General features: G+C 39.9%; 1 protein-coding gene across 5 annotated transcripts in view; it reads right to left on the bottom strand.

Annotated features, from left to right (window-relative positions):
• Positions 1-20,470, bottom strand: part of CACNB4 (calcium voltage-gated channel auxiliary subunit beta 4) — a gene marked incomplete at its 5' end in the record, with an annotated part of 250,496 nt that overhangs the window by 121,277 nt on the left and 108,749 nt on the right. Inside the window, 2 exons of one of the 5 annotated variants that reach the window (XM_079133289.1) lie at positions 8,203-8,358; positions 10,292-10,614. The exons of 2 other annotated variants lie outside the window; for them this stretch is intronic. In XM_079133289.1, the coding sequence (XP_078989415.1) occupies positions 8,203-8,208 (6 nt within the window). Of the gene's footprint in view, positions 1-8,202; positions 8,363-10,291; positions 10,616-20,470 lie in introns of those variants that run through there. 2 more of the 5 variants (XM_079133288.1, XM_079133287.1) reach the window with 2 other exon arrangements.

Consider the following 20,470-nt stretch of genomic DNA (forward strand, 5'->3'; position numbering starts at 1 on the left):
AGGAGAGGAGAGGAGAGGAGAGGAGAGGAGAGGAGAGGAGAGGAGAGGAGAGGAGAGGAGAGGAGAGGAGAGGAGAGGAGAGGAGAGGAGAGGAGAGGAGAGGAAGAGGAAGAGGAAGAGGAAGAGGAAGAGGAAGAGGAAGAGGAAGAAAACAGGAAGCAGATCTGCTCTCCAGGTAGCTAAAGGTCTAACTATTTGGGTTAGAGGGTTAGAGAGCAATCTGTCCTACTTTGAATCCTCCCAGTTCCTAACTGCTTTGTAAACTGTCAAGCACCAAATAACATAATTATACTGTGTTTAGAGAGTTAATCTAATTATTTATATTACCAACCATTGGATTTTGGCATCATACAAAAGAACACTGCTCCAGAAAGAGACGTGAGGGGGTTCTAGGTCCAGTTCTTTCACATATCATCTGCGTCATTCTGAACGAGTCACCTAACCTCTCCAGGACTCTTGTTTTGTTTTGTTTTCTTTTGTTTTTCATCTATGCAATGAAGTGGTGTGAATGTAACTTCTTCTCAAGATTTGTGGTTTGTTTTGTTTTGGTTTGGTTTAAATCAAATTATTAGAACAAAGAGTAAATAAATTCCTCCTACAGAATCAGGAAGTCATAGCCTTCCTGATTGTTTTCCACAATCAAAAAGTTCTTTGAAGTCTTATATTTCAGATTAAAAATTTAAGCTAGTTCAGTTTTTTTCTCCATTAAAAAAATGTTGGGCTGGGGTTGTAGCTCAATGGGAGAGCATTTGCCTGGCATGTGCGACACATGGGTTCAATTCTCAGTGCCACACATAAATAAATAAAATAAAGGTCCATAGACAACTAACAAATATGTTTTAAAAAATGTTTATTTTGCTACGTGGGATGGCATATGCTTGTAATCCCAGTTACTCAGGAGGCTGACAAAGGAGGATCACAAGATGACAGCCAGTCACAGCAACTTGTTGAGACCCTCATCTCAAAATAAAATACAAGGACTGGGGATGTAGCTCTATAGTAGAGCACTTGCCTAGCATGCACAAAGTTCTGGGTTCAGTCCCTAGAATGGTGCAAAAAATATACATATATATTTATTTTAATATAAAAATGTTTCATAATACTCAACAATATATAAATCTTAAAATGTGATAATCCCTTTACCTAGCAATTTTTTTTTTTTAGATGGGGGTCTCACTATGTTGCCCAGGTTGGTCTCAAATTCCTGGGCATAAATGATCCTCCTGACTCAGCCTCTTGAGTAGCTGGAACTATAGATGTACACCATTCCTGGCTTTATCCAGGAATTTCTACTTTTAGAATTATTTTAGAAAAATGCCCCATGTGTACATAAAAATGTATGTAAGTTAATGTTAACCATAGCCTTTATCTGCCAGACTGAAAAATGACTATCAGTAGGTAAAATTCACTGTAGTTAAGTCCACACTGTACAACTGGTATGTCACTCAAGTTATTGAAAGGAATCAATTAATATGAAAAAAAATTCATGCTACATTTTTAGGTGGAGAAAAAAGTTTACAAAATAATATTTATAATGATCTTATTTGCATTTTTAAAAATTCTAAATATGATACAATGTGTGTTTATAAATATATTTTTCTAAATCCTTCTGTTTGTCAAAGTATTAGAAAAGATCTAACAGGATGCCTGTTGAATTGTTGAAAATTGTGACTGGTAGGGAAGGGAGCAGGTTAGATGTCATAATGGAAGACTAATTTTTCCCTCTATGCAGTTTTGTACTCTTTAAATTTTTTCCCAAATATTTCACTGAATTTAAGATGCTAACTATTCTAAGATTTAACATTAGATCATGTACCACTAAAAGAAAGAAAAACTGCTAGTAAAACTATGAGACACCATTAGTTTTAAAATATATTCTCATGTTAGATATGTTAAATGTGAAAGACAAGTTTACATGGGCAACAATAAAATACAGTATACTCTTTTTTTGTGGGGGGATACCAGGGATTGAACTCAGGGGCACTCAACCACTGAGCCACATTCCCAGCCCTATTTTGTATTTTATTTAGAGACCAGGTCTCACTGAGTTGTTTAGTGCCTCACTTTTGCTGAGGCTGGCTTTGAAGTCGTGATCCTCCTGCCTTAGCCTCACGAGCAGCTGGGATTACAGGCATGCACCACCATGCCCAGCTCAGTATACTCTAGAAATTTTACAATATGAAGGGAAAAAAACAACCATTGGCATTCTAGGAACATGTGTTACATTTTATGTACCCAATTTTTGGTTTGTGGTTAACTAATGATGACATTTGACCATCAAGTGGTCTTTTCTGTTCAAAATCTAATGCATACCTAGTCTTCTTTGATCTGTGTGGTTTAATTCATTACTTTACTCTGCAATAACTCAGTACTTTGCAAAGGGCCCTATGTATCATGATAACCAAAATGTTCTGTACTTCCCTACCTTATCGACTTCACCTTGATCCCATCCCAATATTCTAAGCATTAGCAACATGATCAAGTGTGAGATGATCAAAATGTAATGGATGAGTTCTGAATTCTGTCACTTGAGCCACTGAATCAAATAAATACCAAGACATTAATCCCTGTGACATTATTTGAAATTGACCATATCAAGCTACCAATAGTGACTCTTTGGAAATAAACTAGGGAATTAATTTGTTTACTTGCTTACCATTTCAGCATGATATTCACCATATTTTTCTAGCTTGATGTAAATATTTCCCTCCAGTTCACACTTCATGCAAATTTAAAGGGATATTTGAGAGACTGAGTTCAAATCAAGATTGCCTCTCTCTCCTTTATCTTTGCAGTCTTTCACCTTATCACGGAGGAAAAACTTAAAAATAAGGTACCACTACTCCTTTTAAAAGTAATGAATGATTGTTTTAAAATAATGAATATCTCTTGTTATAATCCTGAGGTTTTCTATTTGGTTTATTACTGGTTTTAAAATAGCCCCAAGAATTATAAAGATGAGCAGAGGACAATTTTAAAACAAGAAGAAAAAAATGACAAGAGATACTCTTGATGTTAAGACATCAGAACAGTCAGAAAGCATTTAAAACCTTTTTCTGTCAACATCTCTTTAATGTACATCTCAGACACCTAAGCCTGCAGAAAAGATTATTTATTGCAGAAATGCCTTTCCTGATGATCAGAAAAAAGTTAGGAGAAACTTCTCAGAAAGCTTTTGCCTTTGATATTTTTCTTAGAGATGAGACACAAGTATTTCCAGCTCAATTTGCTGTGGGCTGGAAGTGCATTGTGAGTATTGGCAAGCAAACAGGCAGTAGATGAATTTTTTTTTTTTTTGGCTTCTAGAATTAAAAGTCTTACATAAAACAGTTTCTTTTTCAAAATCCCTTTTCACTCTCAAAGAAATGCACCACATACACGTGGTTCTCTCAAAGATTCTGAAAAGACTAAACTTCCAAACTTAAGGTCCAGACACTGACGCCTTGTTTAATATGTATAAAATAACATAGTCATTGATCATATTAGAAAGTAAATGGCATATGGTGACATTTGTATCCCAATGGAAGAAGTTGCTTAACAAAAAACAGAAACACATTTTGGATGTGAAGAAAGCTTAGAAATTTTCTAATCAAACTTCTTCATTTTATGGGAGGGAAAAATGAGCATTAAAGAGATTAAGTGACTCACCCAAAGTCACTGCTAATAAGTAGCAAAGACCAAAACCTCCAGCTCCTAGTGTTCTTTCAATTATCTCTGCTGCCCCTTTTTCTAAAACAACATATAATGCGCTAATCATAAGGGCTCAGGAGATGAGTGCATCCTTTTATTATGTCAACCACTATAATAAGATTTTTGAGAATCGCTGTCAAAAAACAATGTGAAAATAAACTAAAGGTCTTCGTGGGAACATAAGAACCTATAGAGGAAGGGCCTTGTTTAGTTCCCAAAATAAAGGTATAATAATTATACGTATAATAATAACAGCAGTAATATTTTTCTGTATGGTAAGGTTTTACATATATTAACTAACTTAATATCCAAAACCAAACAAGATGTAGATTGTGTCATTAGTGGCACTTTGCAGATGAGGGAACCAAGGCACAGAGAACTTAATAAATGTCCCTGGGGCTACAAGTAAGAAGGAGAAAGTCAGGACTCAGGCCCTGACAACTTGGCATTGAGTCTCCACTGTTAGTCACGACACTATTACACTACATTATTGTTTCATAATACAAAGTATGGACGTACGCTTGACATTTTCTTGGCTGACAGACATGCTCAATAGAAGATAAAATTTTAAAAGTCTTGTGGAGATTTAAAAAGATTGAGAAAAATTTTTAACTACAACCTTATCATTCACCAAAATTTCAATGAAGTTACTGTAGAGTAATAACACTGAAGGTCACAATCTTTTTCCTAAATAATGTTTAAGCTAAAAAGAAAAAAGAAATTAAGGCATAATAGGAATAAAAAAGATAAAAATCAGAAAACTGTTGTTCATAAACTACACAATCAAGTCACAAAATCAATAAATGGCAGTTGCCAATATTCATACTGGGGTATATTCCTCATATCAATTCCCTTGAATACAAAGGCTAAAGGCAAATCCAAAATATTCTCTTTTAATTGTTAAGGCTTTTCAATATTTCTGATGACAGATGAAAAAACAAGACGTAGGAAGTATTTATAGTGTGGCACCATTTAAGAAAATATTTATAACTGAACATTTATGTTATAAAAATATATAAACGTAGAGCAAGAACAAGTATCAGTCTATTTAGATCTCAAAAATTATCTCGTGTGCTATCTGGGCTACCCTCTTTTGGAATACCAATAAGGGTTGTAAAAATAGCAGCACAGTTTTATCTTAGACTCATACTCTTCAAAGTCTTAAAAGTTCAAAGTCCAAGGCATAAAAATCTACAACTCCCAATCCGCTATCATTGTTTTATATTAACTGTAAATTCCTTGAGTGTGCTCACTCAGCTGTGGCCTCCTAGTGCCCCGTCCTCTACACAAGACCCAGGCATTCACTCCATGCATCCTTCCAGGGTGGCAGATGAGAGCTGCTGTCTTCACAGCCCCATGGCCTGATGCAAACTCACTGAAGACACCTAAATCAGCCCAATTAAGAGCAGAATACATAGCCTACATCTGAAGAGCTTCCTTGAAAATTTTATCTGAACATCGTGGGTATGCAAGCTCATGACATGATGATTATCTGAAAGGACAAGTGAGAGAGAGTAGAGAGTAAAAAATAAAAACCAGTGCAGTTATGTCTTCTAGTCCCCTGCAGTTGGCTTTGTTTACCTATATAAGGGATATTAAAGGGGAGATGGTAAACAGAATGACAAGAACTGTCCACACAGAAATAAGGTTCAAACTGAACTCAGCAGCAAAGGAAGAGCTAAGGTGACGGAAAGCTTCCTCACCTTGTCCCTAAAAGAATGGTTTTGTGCAGTTAGTGCAACTTTCCCACAGAGCATCTTGTGCCTCGGATCAAGGTAATGTTCACTGAGGACATACACACGGAATCTCAAGACCATATTCTAAAATCCTGGACTGACTTTTGTAATCTAAGAACTCCACCAGAAGAGGAAATACAGAAGTACCCAGAGAAGGGTGAGGATTGATCCTAATACTTCCCTATGTCACTTGCCAGTGGAAAATTAATAAGATGGCACAAAGATGGTTGACCCTGGAGTGGCGAACTCATGATTTCTGATCAGATTTAAGAAGTTTCTCCCCTTAGTTCCATGACAATTACATATGGAAAGCATTTTAATATATATTTTAGAGAACCATCATTTCTAAGAATTGACTGAAGAAAAAGCTCTGTTTATCATTTACTTAACAGACCCTGGCTAAACACCAAAATAGCTCAGTGGAGTAAAACAAATTGATTTCAGTCAAATTCCTGACACAAACCATGAGCAGCATTTGGTTTACTTCTCTGGTTAGTGATGCCCACACACAGGCTTTGGATTCTTTTACAGACCAGTCCCCACTCCCTGTGTGTGGGCCATGAAGGCTCTGACTCTAGAAGGAAGGCTAGGATCCACCAAACCATAAAGGCTTCTCGTCTTATTTCCAAACAAAATCCAAGCCTTAATATCCCTACAGTGTTTTTTCTGAAGGCCCTTGAACACATCAATCCTTCTGTTTGAAGTTTATTCTCCTCCCTAACAAGCACAAGGACATATCTTCATATTTAAAATAACTTTATCAGATCTTTGAAAGTAGCAAGTATCCACTCTCTTGTGGATATGCTGCCTTTCAACCCTCTTGGGTATCATTCTTCACATCAAACGCAGTCAATTTTCCCTCTCCAAAAGCTCTACAGTAGAAGTCTCCAGCTTAGCATTAGCCATCAGTTAACAAAGCATGAAGCATGTCTACAGATGAAAATATGTGATGTTCCAGGGTATACAGTGTACATGCATGTGTGGGTGCAGTCATTTAAACAAACACACATAGTTACACAGTTTATAGGAAATGAATAGTTTAAGTAATTAAAATATAGATATCCGTATTATAGCAGATAGGTACACAAAGATTTAAATATGTGCTTTTATACATGCATTCAGATGTTACGATCATGTTAAAGTATGTAAAATCTACCTTCACTTGAAGTTTTACATCTATATGATTTCTGACAGTATTAGAAAATATATTTTGGCTCCTTCCTATGGTTGAAAACATTGAAGAAATATATTTTCCTTTATAGTAAATGCCCTGAAGTATGATCTGATCATCTTTTTTCATTGAAGTAGATCAGGTCTCTCCTTCTAAATACTCAGTATTTAAACATTTGGAGATGGAAGCAATTGTGTCAGAGAAATCAACTGCTCATTTCACATGCAGCAAACCCTGGCTTCTCTTTACAAATAAGAATCTATATTTCTTTTAAGTTGCTCAAAATCCCAGAAGACCCATGTAGTTTTAAATTTTGCAAAGCATTGCCTCCTAGGCCAATCCTAGAGTATTGTGCTCAATACTTTATCATGTAAGAACAACATTTAACAGAACAGGATGCAACAGCAGTAGAACGTTGTGAACAACTTATTTACATATGTGTGCACCAAGTCTGAAAACAATAGTTAACAGTTAACAGATTATTTCTGGGTGGTGGGTTTCAGGTAACTTTTTCTGCTTCTCTGCTGCTCCCATATATCTCTATAAAAACATCTTTCCTGTTATTTGTAAAATAAACCTGCCAAATGAAAAAAAAACAAGTCTATTCCTAGAATGATTCCACAAACATAGAAATACACAATGAATTCATTTATAAAACATGTACACCAAGGAACAGATCTACTGGAATCCACTGTGAATCAGACAAAAATAGTGTCCACTGGTGGTTCAGTCAGTGAAAAACCTCTTGGCCACCAGGGCCTGTATTAAGATACATGGGGTAGTGAAGATAGAACAGGGCAAAAGTCAAGAAAGACAGTCCAAGCAGGACCAATCAGAACTGCCGGGCCTCAGTATGGACTCATCTGGAGCACACACTCCTTATCCATATAAAGGAAACAGAAGAAGTAATGTGACACTCTGTGTGAAATCTGTCTCAGATAGGACCTTGCTGTGGGACACTGAATGATCTTTTATATTGCCTTATAATTCGGAATCATCCCAATTCTTAGCTACCCTAGTGGAAATGAGAGCAGAAGTTACCAGACTTGCACAAAAAGGCTCCACAGGACTCAAAAATCTAAAACACCACACTCAAGTGTGTTCCAGCATATTTCCAGTTCCTCTCTTTATATAGACAGTGTGTGAAATACAGAAGTTACAGGCTAACATCTAGGGAACTAGGAGTAGAAGACCTACCTGCAAACCAGACTCTTAAGAAAAATGTCACATCACAGACCAAATCTCTTTCCTACTATGGGAATGGGAGGCGCTGACAGTGAATAATAATGTTTTATCCTACTTAGCATAAAATGTCAGTCCCTAGGTGAGATTATTTTATTACAGGCTTACTGTGCGGACACATTGAATATAATCGCTTATCACATGCTAACCCTCACACACCCCACAATGATACTTTCAGCAACACAGAGTTGGTAGGATGTATGTGGACGGCTCCCAACCACCCCCAAAGGAAGTGCCGTACTCAGCTCTTAGTGCCTCTATATTCTCGGGCTGCAGCTGGCCATCTGAGAGAAGCCTCTCCACGCCTATCCACCAGACCTGTGCCGAGAGCTTTGCTTCAATCTGGACAAACCCCACACTTACAGCCATAAATGCATTGGCACTGAGAAAGGCTGCTGAGGATGTGGCACTCCAGGTGTGGCTTTATCTGTCACTTCACCGGGTCAGCTATTTAGGCCTAGTCTTCTCCATTGGCTTGAAGCTCTGTTCACACCATCTTGGGTAACACATCACATTATTCTTCCTTATAAAAACAAATAAACTCAAATGAGCATTCAGAGTCAGTTCACCCCTTGGAACATCTCTGTCTTCCCCTCTTGATTTATGAGACATGGTTTCAATCCCACCCCAGAAAGCTTCCCACATAAACCAAGTCTCTCAGCTGAGGGTTGGCCAAATGCCTTCCTCTACTCCTCAGGCTGCCCACCTTCCTCACCTCCGCAGATGTGCACAGCCCCAGGATCTCAGTCTGCTGGCCACCACTGAGTCACCAGGAGCACAGCACTGCAGTACCTAGCACTACCCACATCAACTACCACCGCAAGTCAAGCCACTGCACTCTGCACTTTCCACCCTACAGGAAAATTCAACCGCCCTGTAAGCTGGGCCAAAAGGAAAAACAAATGTTTTCATACTTATAATGGCTCCCCTCTCAACCAGTGCGTCTGAAATTTATACAGTTCTAGAGAACAAGGAGCTGGATACATTAGTTCCTAGCCGACTCTGCTCATAGCAGCTGTTCACACAGGCATTTCTGAAATAAGTCCAATCCACTTCAGTGCAATACACTGCCCAAGTTTAAAATCCATGGTCAAAAATAAAACTTACAATTCAATAAGGCATCACATGTTTCATAACTGAGTGTGGAGATGGGGTATAAGAAATAAGCAGGCCTCCTGAATAACTCAGCCAGGGAAGCTGGTTAACTGAACTCTGATAGTTGCCTTTGCCATTCCCCCACACCACCTGCAAGTGTGGACCTTCTTGATTTCAGCCACCAATGTTTCCGGCCCTTGGAATAAACTGACAGTCTGATCATTTACAAGAACATTGGACAACATGCAGACAGACTTTGCGGAAACAGAGTTAGAGTTAGAGCTAACACAGACAGGAAGGAAAAATGGAATGCCTTATGAGAACTAGGATTTCTGTCTTTCGTGGATGGCACACCTCATTGATACATATGTCTACATTGACATGTACCATAGGGTTTTGTTGCTTTGTGTTATAATCTGTTTATTGGGTGGTTTAGTCAGAGAACCTTATATAACACATTCTGGTTTTGAATGTAGCAACATGCATGGTATTGCACTCATATAAAATTCAGACTCTCCACAGCATGTCCCATTAGCCACCCGCAGTCATGCTACCTTGCAAGGTTTCTATGTAACTGATGAAAAACAGGTACTACCACCACCAGCAATAGTAAAAAGAAAAAAATTCAGCAATCAGTGTTACCCTATATTCAAAAGCTAGCATCCTATGGTTTGGTTTTAGGAATTTCAGAAAACCATTTCATCCTGATTTTAATAGATTGCATGAGCCTGACCCATGGGGGGAAAGCAGTACAGTTTATTAAGCCCAAACACACGTGAGCTGACTTCAGTCTTCCAGGGTAGAGTATGGAAACACTACCTACTGCCTCTGCACTAGGGTGCTGTGTGACTAAAACCCTTGCATCTGATTTCCTTAACAAAGAAGCAGTAGATCTGCACTGCTTGTTTGGCCAGAAAGAACATAATAATACAGCTACAGCTTAGTAACTTCCATTCATGCTAGCTCAACAAACAATGTGTATTATATAATGAATGAGTCTTTTCTATGAACCCTGCTATTGGAAAACACAGGCACTTTCTGCATAGTTTAAAGCAGTCTACGAGGAACAGTTACCTCTTGCGAGATCAAACGTGGACCAGGTAACATAGAAATACGTACAGCCTACACTCTTAGATGCCTTTGCTATCACTCTAATTTCCTTTATGCTTGACAATAAATAATTTCAGTTAACTGCAAACTATACAGAGAACATTTACAAAGCAGCCAGCAAGCACCCGAATGATGTTGGCTTTTAGCTCCATATTCCCTGCGTTGCCTAAGAAATGGGGGGGGGGGGGGGGGGAGTGGGGGGAGGAAGAGGAGGGGGGAGGGAATCAGCTATCTATGAAATACTTACAGCCTCCGAGTCTTCAATTCCATGCAGGTACAAATTGTCATACATGGAGGTCTGATAATCCTGAGCACCTCTCTTAAGGCAAAAACAAAATTGCTGCAGAAACCACAGCTAGACCTAAAAGAGAAAAGGCCTGTTTGGAAGAGCTGCTCCTGCCTTATCAATTCCTGTGGATTTGCCAGGCAAGATGCTATTCATTCACATCACACAGGGCGAAGTTATCCCCAGAGGCAGTCCAGACCTGGCATTTTATCTGCCTTCCCAATACAGAGCATAAAAAGCAAAACCCTTCCTCAACCACAGACTGGTGACTGAGCTAGGAAAGCGGCCTCTGATTGGCTCGGCTCCCCTGCTTCAGTCAGCTGAAGAGCGTTCCCTGGCAGAGTGGAGGGTGACTCGGAGCATCCTACCCAGCAAAGAGCTGCTTCCTGTTTCGCTTGTATTGTTAGTTCTACGATAAACAACTTATCCATATCCAAAAGGCTGCTTGAAATGTTTGGAACGGCAGGTTACTGAATACTCTAAACACAATCGCTCATCTTCTTGATTAAATTCACAATTGGAGGGCAGAGGGCAAGAGAGAGATTTTATTTTCTGACAATACTGTGTAAAGACGGGCAAACATAATAATTTCTGACCAACATCTGTATTTAACAGATGTGATTTATATCAAAAGTGCAAAAGGTCATATAGAATTTTTTTTTAAATCTACAGTGAAGGAAAAATGAACAGGGTAAACAGATGGCAAGATTTCTTATGGGAATTTCTATAGTAAAAGTTTTCAATATTCTCACTGAAGTCTCTCTGCCTCCCTGGCAAGAAACTACCTCTGTGTTACAACTAGTAAAGTTTTAAAAGGAAACCCCAAACCTCTAAACTTTTAGATGCAAAATTGTTGAAAATCTCTTTAATTTGTTTAACCACCTTTAAATAACAGCCGAAGTTTTTTCTTAAATCCTTCATCCCCTTTCCCATATGTAAACCTTCAGTAGCCCTAAAGTAACATTGATCTTTTTCCCCAACTCTAGCAGAAAAGTCTTACTCCCACCCCTTGCTCCTACCACACCATAACTCAGGTTGAGTAAGGCCAGGTCCCACATTGGGGTCACCTGATACAAAGATTCCCTAAATACTTACAGCTTTCTGGTCAACCAATAACATACTGCAATTCTGAAACTGGACAGTCCCAGAACTTACTCTAAAAGAAGTCAGCTAAATTTGAGGGGGAAAAAAAAAGAAGAAGAAGCTGGTGAGGGGCAAAGAACATAATCAGAAGAAACTGTGTGAATCACTGGGGTAAGAAATGACCCAGAAACTCAGAGCCTCTGAGGCCAGTAGGGGTTTCTCCACTAAACAGATGACTCTGGAATAGTCACCACCCCAATGGACTTTAGTTCCTTCACCTGCAAAACTGTGGTAAGAAATAATTTAAAGAAAAATTTAAAATTAAAAAAAGAGAAATAACTCAAAGAACTTTGCAAATTTAAAGTGCAACATAAACACTTGTCAGTGACAACCCTGCTTTGTCAGCTGAAGGCATTGGCTGCAGTTCATGGGAGCTCAGCACAGGAGAGACTGGCTGGCTGTGGACCTAGGAAATTAGGCCTGTCCTTCTAGCCAGTATCTCTAAAAAGTGTAAGCGTTAGAGGAATAAACCTGAGTCACAAAAAGCAACACAAGAGGGGTTGCAGTTGAGGCAGAGTGGTGGAGTGCATGCCTAGCATAGGTTGAATCCTCAGCACCACATAAAAATAGATAAACGAACAAATAAAGCAACACAAGACCTACCAATGCTGAGGAAAGCCTATTCTTCCAGGTCTGTGCTGACCCACTAACGTCTTTCAATTACAGTTGCACACCTTGAAAACAGTATCAATACTGAGTCACTTTCAAATATAAAAGATGGCAGAGGAAATCAACTCTGCTTCAGAATCCCAAAATGGTAGAGTTCATTCAGGATGTCATCTTTGATGCTGTGCTTGCACAGAAGGAGGACAGCAAAAGAGGGTGAGGGCAATCAACAGGCGCTACCTGTTGACAGCTGTGCGTGTTAGAACAAAACACTGCCCAGGTAGAACCTCAGTTTCCCTTCCTCCCATCCAGAGAGAGGGCTGGGTCAAAGGATTTGTAACCTCAAATTCATGTATCAGATTCTATTATTTTAATTAACTCTCTAAGTATAGACATACAAAGTTTTAGCCAGAATCTATAGAAAACTGAGACAAGAAGGCCTTTCATTCTCTTTAAATTCTCCAGATCATTTCCTTACTTTACCACTTCAACTGAGAGTATAGATACTTCCTGGTTATTTTTAAATGGGAATCAATTAAAGAGAGAAGAAAGAGGCAGTTTGCTTTCATAAATCACCAAGATGAGAAAAATTGTACCTGCTAGGAAAACTGTGCATGGCTTAACTCCTCTCCAGCATTTGGCTGCCTTGGAGGGCTCCCTGGCTAATGTGAGGGTGTAAAAGAAGTTTTTAAAGAGAAGGAGCCTGTCTTAGGATATGCTAATATACACAGAAAGTGAATCTGATTCAGGGTAGGATACTAGCAGGGAGGTACCAGATAAAGCATAGCAGCTGAGGTTACTCCTTGCAAACCTATACCCAACTCTTCAAGGACAAAAACAGATGTGTGGCAGGAGCAGTCTGTCTCTGACCACTTCCCAGGAAAACAGAAAAATGCTGGGCTTAGAAACACCACTAGGAAACCAGAGAAGTCACCTAATCCTGCCCTTTTCAGACCCAGAAAAGGGCAGCTCAGTGGTAGAGGATTTGTCTAGCATGCGTGAAGCCCTGGATTCCAATCCCAAGAGTGGAAAAAATATATAAAAAAGAATGCAAAAAGGCCATATGTTCTATACAACTTGAATGTTCCTTCCCCACTCCCTTCTTGCTGTAGCTTTCAAGATAAGGAAGAAGGAACAGAGAGCATATTCCCCAGAGGAATATGGAGGAATATGGTGGACTACAGAAAGGTCACCTGGGTGGGGTAGAGGGAACCCTGTTCTTTCCCATTCCTTTCATTCTAAAAACTGTCCAATCAAAAGTCATTTGGTCATGCATGGTGACAGCTAAAAATTAAATAACATATTGAGAAGTCTGTCCCTAGGGTCTGGATCTACAAGGAGTGAGCATCACACATTGAGATCACCTTAAGGTTTTAACCCAATGATCAGGCTGATGCTAGAGTACCAGAGCAACCCCAGTGAATAACAGTTCTGAGCCTCCCCAAAGGAACTCAGAGGAGTTCCCAGAGAAGTGAACTCAAAACTCTGAAAGGATCTTGGAACTGGCCACCTCTGTCCCAAGATTCTCTGCACTGAGACACAACTAAGAAATACTGAGAAGTCCCTAGGAGCCTCCTATTTCAGATCACCTCAAATCCCCAGTTTTTGGTGCAAGGGCCCAATGATTCCAGTAGGTTCAAGTTTCAAGGACCAAATTTCAAAGGTATCACACTCCACTGCAGCAAGAGATGAGAAGCAACCAAGGAATTGGCACACTCTTGCTTTGGACTTTAAAAGTTCAGTTGAGTGGAGAGGATGAAAGAGATAGCACTCCCTCCCCTGATCTTCTCCGGTCTTGACTAAAATGCAAACTAAAATGCAAACAAGTCTAAAAATCCTGTGGTTCATCTCGTGTTGGTGTTTTCAGCTGTCATCACTGAGTAGCCTCCAAAACTGCATAACCTCAAGGAGACTGCCTCCAATTCTGAGGTTCTCTCACTATGTTTCTGACCCACTTCCTTTCAAGTCATCTCTCATAACAATCCACGATTCAAAGTCAAAAGACCCTGTGAAAAGTCATTGCCTAGACAGGCGCGGTGGGCACACCTGTAATCTCAGTGGTCTCGGAGACTGAGGCAGGAGGATCCTGAGTTCAAAGTTAGCGTCAGCAACTTAGCAAGGCCCTAAGCAACTTAGCAAGACCCTGTCTCTAAATAAACATAAAAATGGGCTGGGGAATGTCTCCAATACAAAAAAAAAAACAGAAACAAAAAAATAGCCACTGCCTGTATGATTCTGTCTGTCTATAAATCCCACATGATTCTTATAGGGAGATTGTCCTTGCAATTTGACAAATATCTCAGCTGATCTCAGTTCAATGGAGAAGTGGCATGGCTCTTAACAAATCAGGAAACTTTATTTAGTATTGCAAGGCAACACTGCTTCCAGTTAGCCATTGTTGGCTTCAAACTTAGAAATAAAAAGTTCTTTTTCCTCACCTTGTGCTGAGCCCTGTGGTACAGCAAACCACGACAACAACCACAAAATATGAAAGACAAGTATTTCTTTCTTCCATTTGTTTGGAAAGGGAATAGAAGAGGAACAGAAAAGCCAAGAATGAGATGATTCACTGTGAATCGTAGAGATCGAGACAACAGGTGTATATTTAGAAATGAAAGGAAATTTTGCTATCCAATTTTATACCCAGATTTCTCTGGATTTTTATTCTTCTAAGCCAGTGTAGTTATGTATTAAATAGCAGAACTCTGAAAGTCAAGGAAGGAAGAGGCAAAGGAACAATGTTTGGATTTGCAAAGGCGAGACTTTTGTTGGCTAGAACACAAGCCCAAGGCCTTTGTTTATCAATTCAGTCTTGGGAATTATTTTGTTCTTTGTTTAGAGTTTACTAAGGGACCATAGTGTGCAAGATGATTTGTTTCTCTTTTGCTCTGCAAGTACTAGACTACTCCTTGCCTCTAGAAATGTGAGAGGCATTGCAAGTGTTAATAGTATTCTTCCTCCTTGATACCTCTCAGACAGGTGGTGGCAACAGAGCTGGGCAGACAAGGGAATGAAAATAAAGCAAAACGAAACCTGTAGACAATAGATTCTGCTTCTATGAGTTCTCTGCTATAGTCCTCTGAGTTTGAATTTAGACCTCACTACCTAGTTAGGCATGTCTTTGTGCCCCTCTGGGTTTCATCTGTAACATGGCAAGAATAACAATTTCAAAATTAATGAGTTAACAGAGGAAGTGGGATGGAAGAACTGTTCTGTCTGTTTGTTTGTTAAGGAAAGTAATACGGAGCCAGGGCCGCCTACAATGCCCAGTTCCAGGGGCCCATGCACACTTGGTTCTATGTAAATAGTACTCCCTGTGCTGTGTAACAGGAGCACTGTGGGGCAGGGTGGTGAAGGGCATGACTGCTTCTGAGTGTGTGACTCTCAGCAAACAACTCTGCCTTTCTATGCCTCTACTTCCTCGTTTACAGAATAAGGATTATACCAAGATTCTTGTGCAGATTAAAAGTCTAGATACAAAAAAATGCCCCAAAGGGTACCTGACACAAACTCAGAGCTCCATTAGCATCAGGCTGATGATACTTATTAGGTTCTCCTCCTCAGTTCTGGCCTGAACTCCTGATACCCTTTGCCTCTGTGACAGGATACCCAGCACTTGCCCCTGATGCAGGCCTGGTCCTCTGTCTCAGCCATCAGAGCTGAGACCAGCACCCTGCCTCCTGCTGCCCTACTTAACTTCATGCCAGCTCTTTCCGGCTGCCTCTCAGCTTCATCTGGCCAGGCCGACTGCTCCTTATGCTAATGCTGGCATGCTCGGCCAGACCTCCTCTGCCTCCTGACAACACCTGCCCCACAACTCTCTGTATCTTTCCTCCTTGCTTTGGTGTATCGAGTCTCACACTGGCCTTTGCAATCACCTGACCTCCGGCCTCCATCATCCCCACTACACACCCCTGAGTTACCACATCCTGTCACAAACCACAGCCCAGAAAACCATCCTCAGGAATATCCTATGACAAACGCTACTAATGGATTACACCAAGGAACCAAGATGAGAGTGAGAAAGGCAGAGAGAAACAGGGAGACGGGGATAAAAAGGCAGAGACAGACATCTCTGGAGACACTCAGAGGAAGAATGAATATATGGACTAACTCCACTCCTCCCTGCCATTCTCGATAGCTTCAGGAGAAAATAATACTTCATAATTCATAAAGGAGTGAGTGTAGGGATGGTTAAAAAAAAATTCCCATGGCCTATTCAACTTGTCAGAAAATGACAGATCCCACCCTGTGATCGACGTGTTACTCAGAATCTCTTGGTTTCTGAAATTTCTGTTTAAAAAAGAAAATACGAAAGCCAATCTTTTGGCAAAAACATTCCAAAAAGCCACAGTGTTCGTGAATGCTACACAACTTTATTTTCAAAATAAACCTAGGAGATGAGGCCAGCTGGTCTCCTCCCTGTTGCCCACATATCGTTTAGCTCATGTCATCAATACTAATTTAACAATTAACTCTCAGTCAGTCGCTGACTGCTCCACAAAACCACCGTGGAGATGGGGATACTGGGACCAGCAAGACATGGCTGCAACCACTGGAAGCAGACTAGAGGATGGCGTGGTGCCAACAATGGGGATCCTGATGACAGGGACTAAACCAAGGAGATGGTTGCCACCAAAGCGCTCACATTCTAGAGCTGGGGAGTAATCTGATTCCTTTATCTGCAAAACTTCAGCAGGAGTGGGAGGCAGGAAAGGGGGAAGGAAGGGAACAGCTCCACTCACAGTACAGGGCAGAAATGAATCAGCTGCCAACTTACTACTTGGCATTGGGCAAATCACCTCCCCCAAATGTGGGACTCCTTCAGTTCCACCATTCCAAGTTTGCTGTAAAGGGTAAGTGGTTTTGTTTGTTTAATATATATATTTTTAGACCTTTATTTTATTCATTTATTTATATGTGGTGCTGAGAATCAAACCCAGTGCCTCACTCATGCTAGGCAAGAACTCTACCACTGTGCCACAACCTCAGCCCTGTTTGTTTGTTCGTTTTAGTTTTTTTTTTGTTTTGTTTTGTTTTTGGGGGGGTGCTGGGGATCGAACCCAGGGCCTTGGGCTTACAAGATAAGCACTCTACCGACTGAGCTATCTCCCCAGCCCCCCTGTTTGTTTTTAAATATACGATTTGTGAAATTCTCTATTTTGTTACTACCTTTAGATCAAAATTCAAATTTTTCCCTTTCAGGGAAGTTTTTCTTTTTTATTTGATAACACCATTAATAACAAGCATCCAGGGACTGGGAATGTGGCTCAATGGTAGAGTGCTTCCCTAACATGTGTGAGGCACTGCGTTCAATTCTTAGCACCACATAAAAAAATGAATAAAGGTATTGTGTCTAAGTACAACTAAAAAAATTAAAAAAATTAAAAAAAAAACAATCATCCAGAAGTGCTTATTGAGTACCCAGTGTCTCCACTAAACAGATGTCAAATGTGCTGACTCCTATTCAAAATCTCTCAATAGCTCCCCATTGCTCTTAGGATAAAGACCCAAATCCTTGCAGGGCTCCAACCCTGCTCTTCTTTCACCCCTCATGTTGCTTGTCTCTCCCCTCTACAGACAACCTGGCCTTCTTGGACACATCACTATCACCTACCTCTGGGCTTTGTCCATTTTGAGCCCTTTGCCTAAATCCCTAGCTTCCCACCTGCACCCCACCAGCACACATTAGAGACTGATGGATTCCTGCCTGTTACTTGAATGTGAGTCCTATGGGAAGAGAGACCAGGTAGCTTTTTACCACCATTACATTCCCACTGCCTGGCAAAGTGCCTTGCACATGGATGGCTTTCCATAAATACATCAATAATTCATGATGGCCTTGAACTCCTTGTCTATGTCTGCACTTTGGCTGCCAAAACAGTGCAGTGACTAACAAAAAAGTAAAATTTGGGTATATTTTAAAGCTAAGAAAACCTAGAACATAAGCATCCCTAGAGGGTCTTCACCAAATTGTTTCCATGTTCTGATTGGCACATATGGATCCTGTTCAGATTCAAATTCTTACAAATTAAATAATCTAAGTATGAGGGGAGATATTATTTTGTAATTTCCTTATTTCAAAGAAAATATAATTTACAAGGTGTCAGTGGAAAAATTTTTGGTTGTTTTGTTTTGGTGATAGACACAAGATCCCATGATCTTCCATGTCCTACATTTGGCACATGCTGTCACCTCTGTTTGGAAGGCCACTACCTCTACTCTGCCACTCCTATCCATGACTTTTCCTATCTGGTTGTCTTATTCCTTCTTTAAGATCTTCCCTCAGATATGAGGTAGTCCTTGTACCAAGTCATAGCTCTCTGTTCTCCTAAACCACTTCTGCAGGGCTAACCATGTTCCAGAGTAATGCATACAGCAGATCTGGTTCTTTCACAGCGAGGTAAACAACTTGAAAGCAAGAACCACATCTTACTCCACTTTCTATTCCACATGCTTCATCCATAGAAGAGCCTCAATAAATGCCAGTTGCCAAGAACTGAACAACAAATATGAGTAGATACATTTGAGCTCTGATGTTCTTTCCTCCTCTATAATCCAGGCAGCCTCACTTAGAAGATGTTTGAGACCTTACAGTAAGTCAACAGAAAAGGGAATAAGCGGAGGATCTGGAAGGTCAATTTCAGAGCTGCTGAGGACTTAGAAAACAAGAAAACAAACCACAAATTGGAAAGGAGTAATTCTGGTCTGAGCTGGACTCCTGTCACTAGTAGGGGCTCTTTTTGGATAGAATCTATGGGCAGGGGAGACATTGGCAGGGGATAGGTTGATGGTAGTATTATTGACTGGGATATTTTGCCACTCAGACTTAATTTTGGAAGAATACCTATCTCCCTTTGGAAAAGAATGTCATTTCAACACAACCTTCAAAGAAAGCGACTATGTCTGACTCATCTTGTTAATATATGCTTCTCTATCCAGTGCCTATTGCAATAACTGGAAAATAGTAGAAGTTCAAAAAGCCAAATAATCTAGTATGACACAGATAACCTCCACAATAGAAGAGAGCATTAAGGGGACCCTGTGTCCCAACAAGGAAACAAAAATTGCAAACTCAAAAATCCCGAGCTTAGAGTAGCAACACTCATTCTAAATTCTTCCTGAAAGTGGAACCCTGTGAGGTCAGTAGAGAACGGTGGTTTTGGTGCATACTTTCAGAGCCTTGACTTCTCCTGTATTCTATGTGGCAAAGAAGACTAAAAGCCCTGGTACCCCTTCTCCCTTTCTTCCACTGAACAATAAACCTAGTTCGATCTCCAGTATTAGCAAGGCATATGACTCTTCAACAAGAAACTACACTTCGCAGTATCTCCTACCACTAAACGTGACATTCTTGGCAGCAGAACAATAGTGAAAGTATTGTGTTCTAATTACCCTTACCATCCTTAAAAGGACCCTGCCTGCCCACTACATATTTTCTTCCCCATTTTCCTTTAGGCATGGTACAAATGCACTAGCTTCCATCATATGATGAGGACCTTTCACTGAGGATAAACATAAAGGATAAAGAAAGCTCTGCATTATTAGGTGATAAGAGAAAGACATTTCCATTTTATTAAATTTATTTAGGGATCTTTCATTGAAGCAGTTCAGCCTAACTAATACCAACTGCAAAAGTAACCAAAATATAGAGGTCATTAGAACAGGAACAAAGACAAGAGAAATATGTCCAGAAGGCAAGAACTGGACTCAGAAGAGGGCACCTCAGTAGGTTATATCATTTCTTGTACTTCTTCTTTCACAAAATGCTGTCGAGTCCAAGACAGTGGTCAATAAATCCCTAACTCACCCTCCATCCCCACTGAAAACAACACATTGCTATGGACATATTTAGTCTACCATTTTCTTAAACTAAAATCTGGGGGAGGGATGGAGAAAAGGTTTGCAAGCTACACACACACACACACACTGCTACTTTACACTACTTTTTCAAATCCCAATTGAGGTTTTGAATTTAAGGAGGAAAGAGAAAATATTCACAACCTTTTAGCAAAGCTCATAAGGATTTCTCATGGAGATTTAGATTTTTCAATATCATTTCTCTTAGATCCGAGTCTGTTTCGTCATTTCCTTTGCAGGACTAGATAGAAAATTGGTTGGAGCATAAACCTAAAGTCTTTCTTCAAAAGGCACAAATGGAAACAAACTGAATTACTTGATCTAAATTCCAATTCTCAAAAGTGATTCTTACATCAAATATTCAAGGAAAATAACAATCATCTCCATAGAAAATAGTATAAATCTGGAGACAAATAATGGATAGTTGTATTTGTACTAAAGAGAGGAAAATGCAAAACATAATCAATGATTTTTATTTTTTCATAGGTGTGTTTCAGAAGTCCAAAAGCATAAAAAAAAAACTATAAGTTT

This window comes from Sciurus vulgaris, assembly GCF_902686455.1.
Source record: "Sciurus vulgaris genome assembly, chromosome: 3".
Classification (NCBI taxonomy): domain Eukaryota; kingdom Metazoa; phylum Chordata; class Mammalia; order Rodentia; family Sciuridae; genus Sciurus; species Sciurus vulgaris.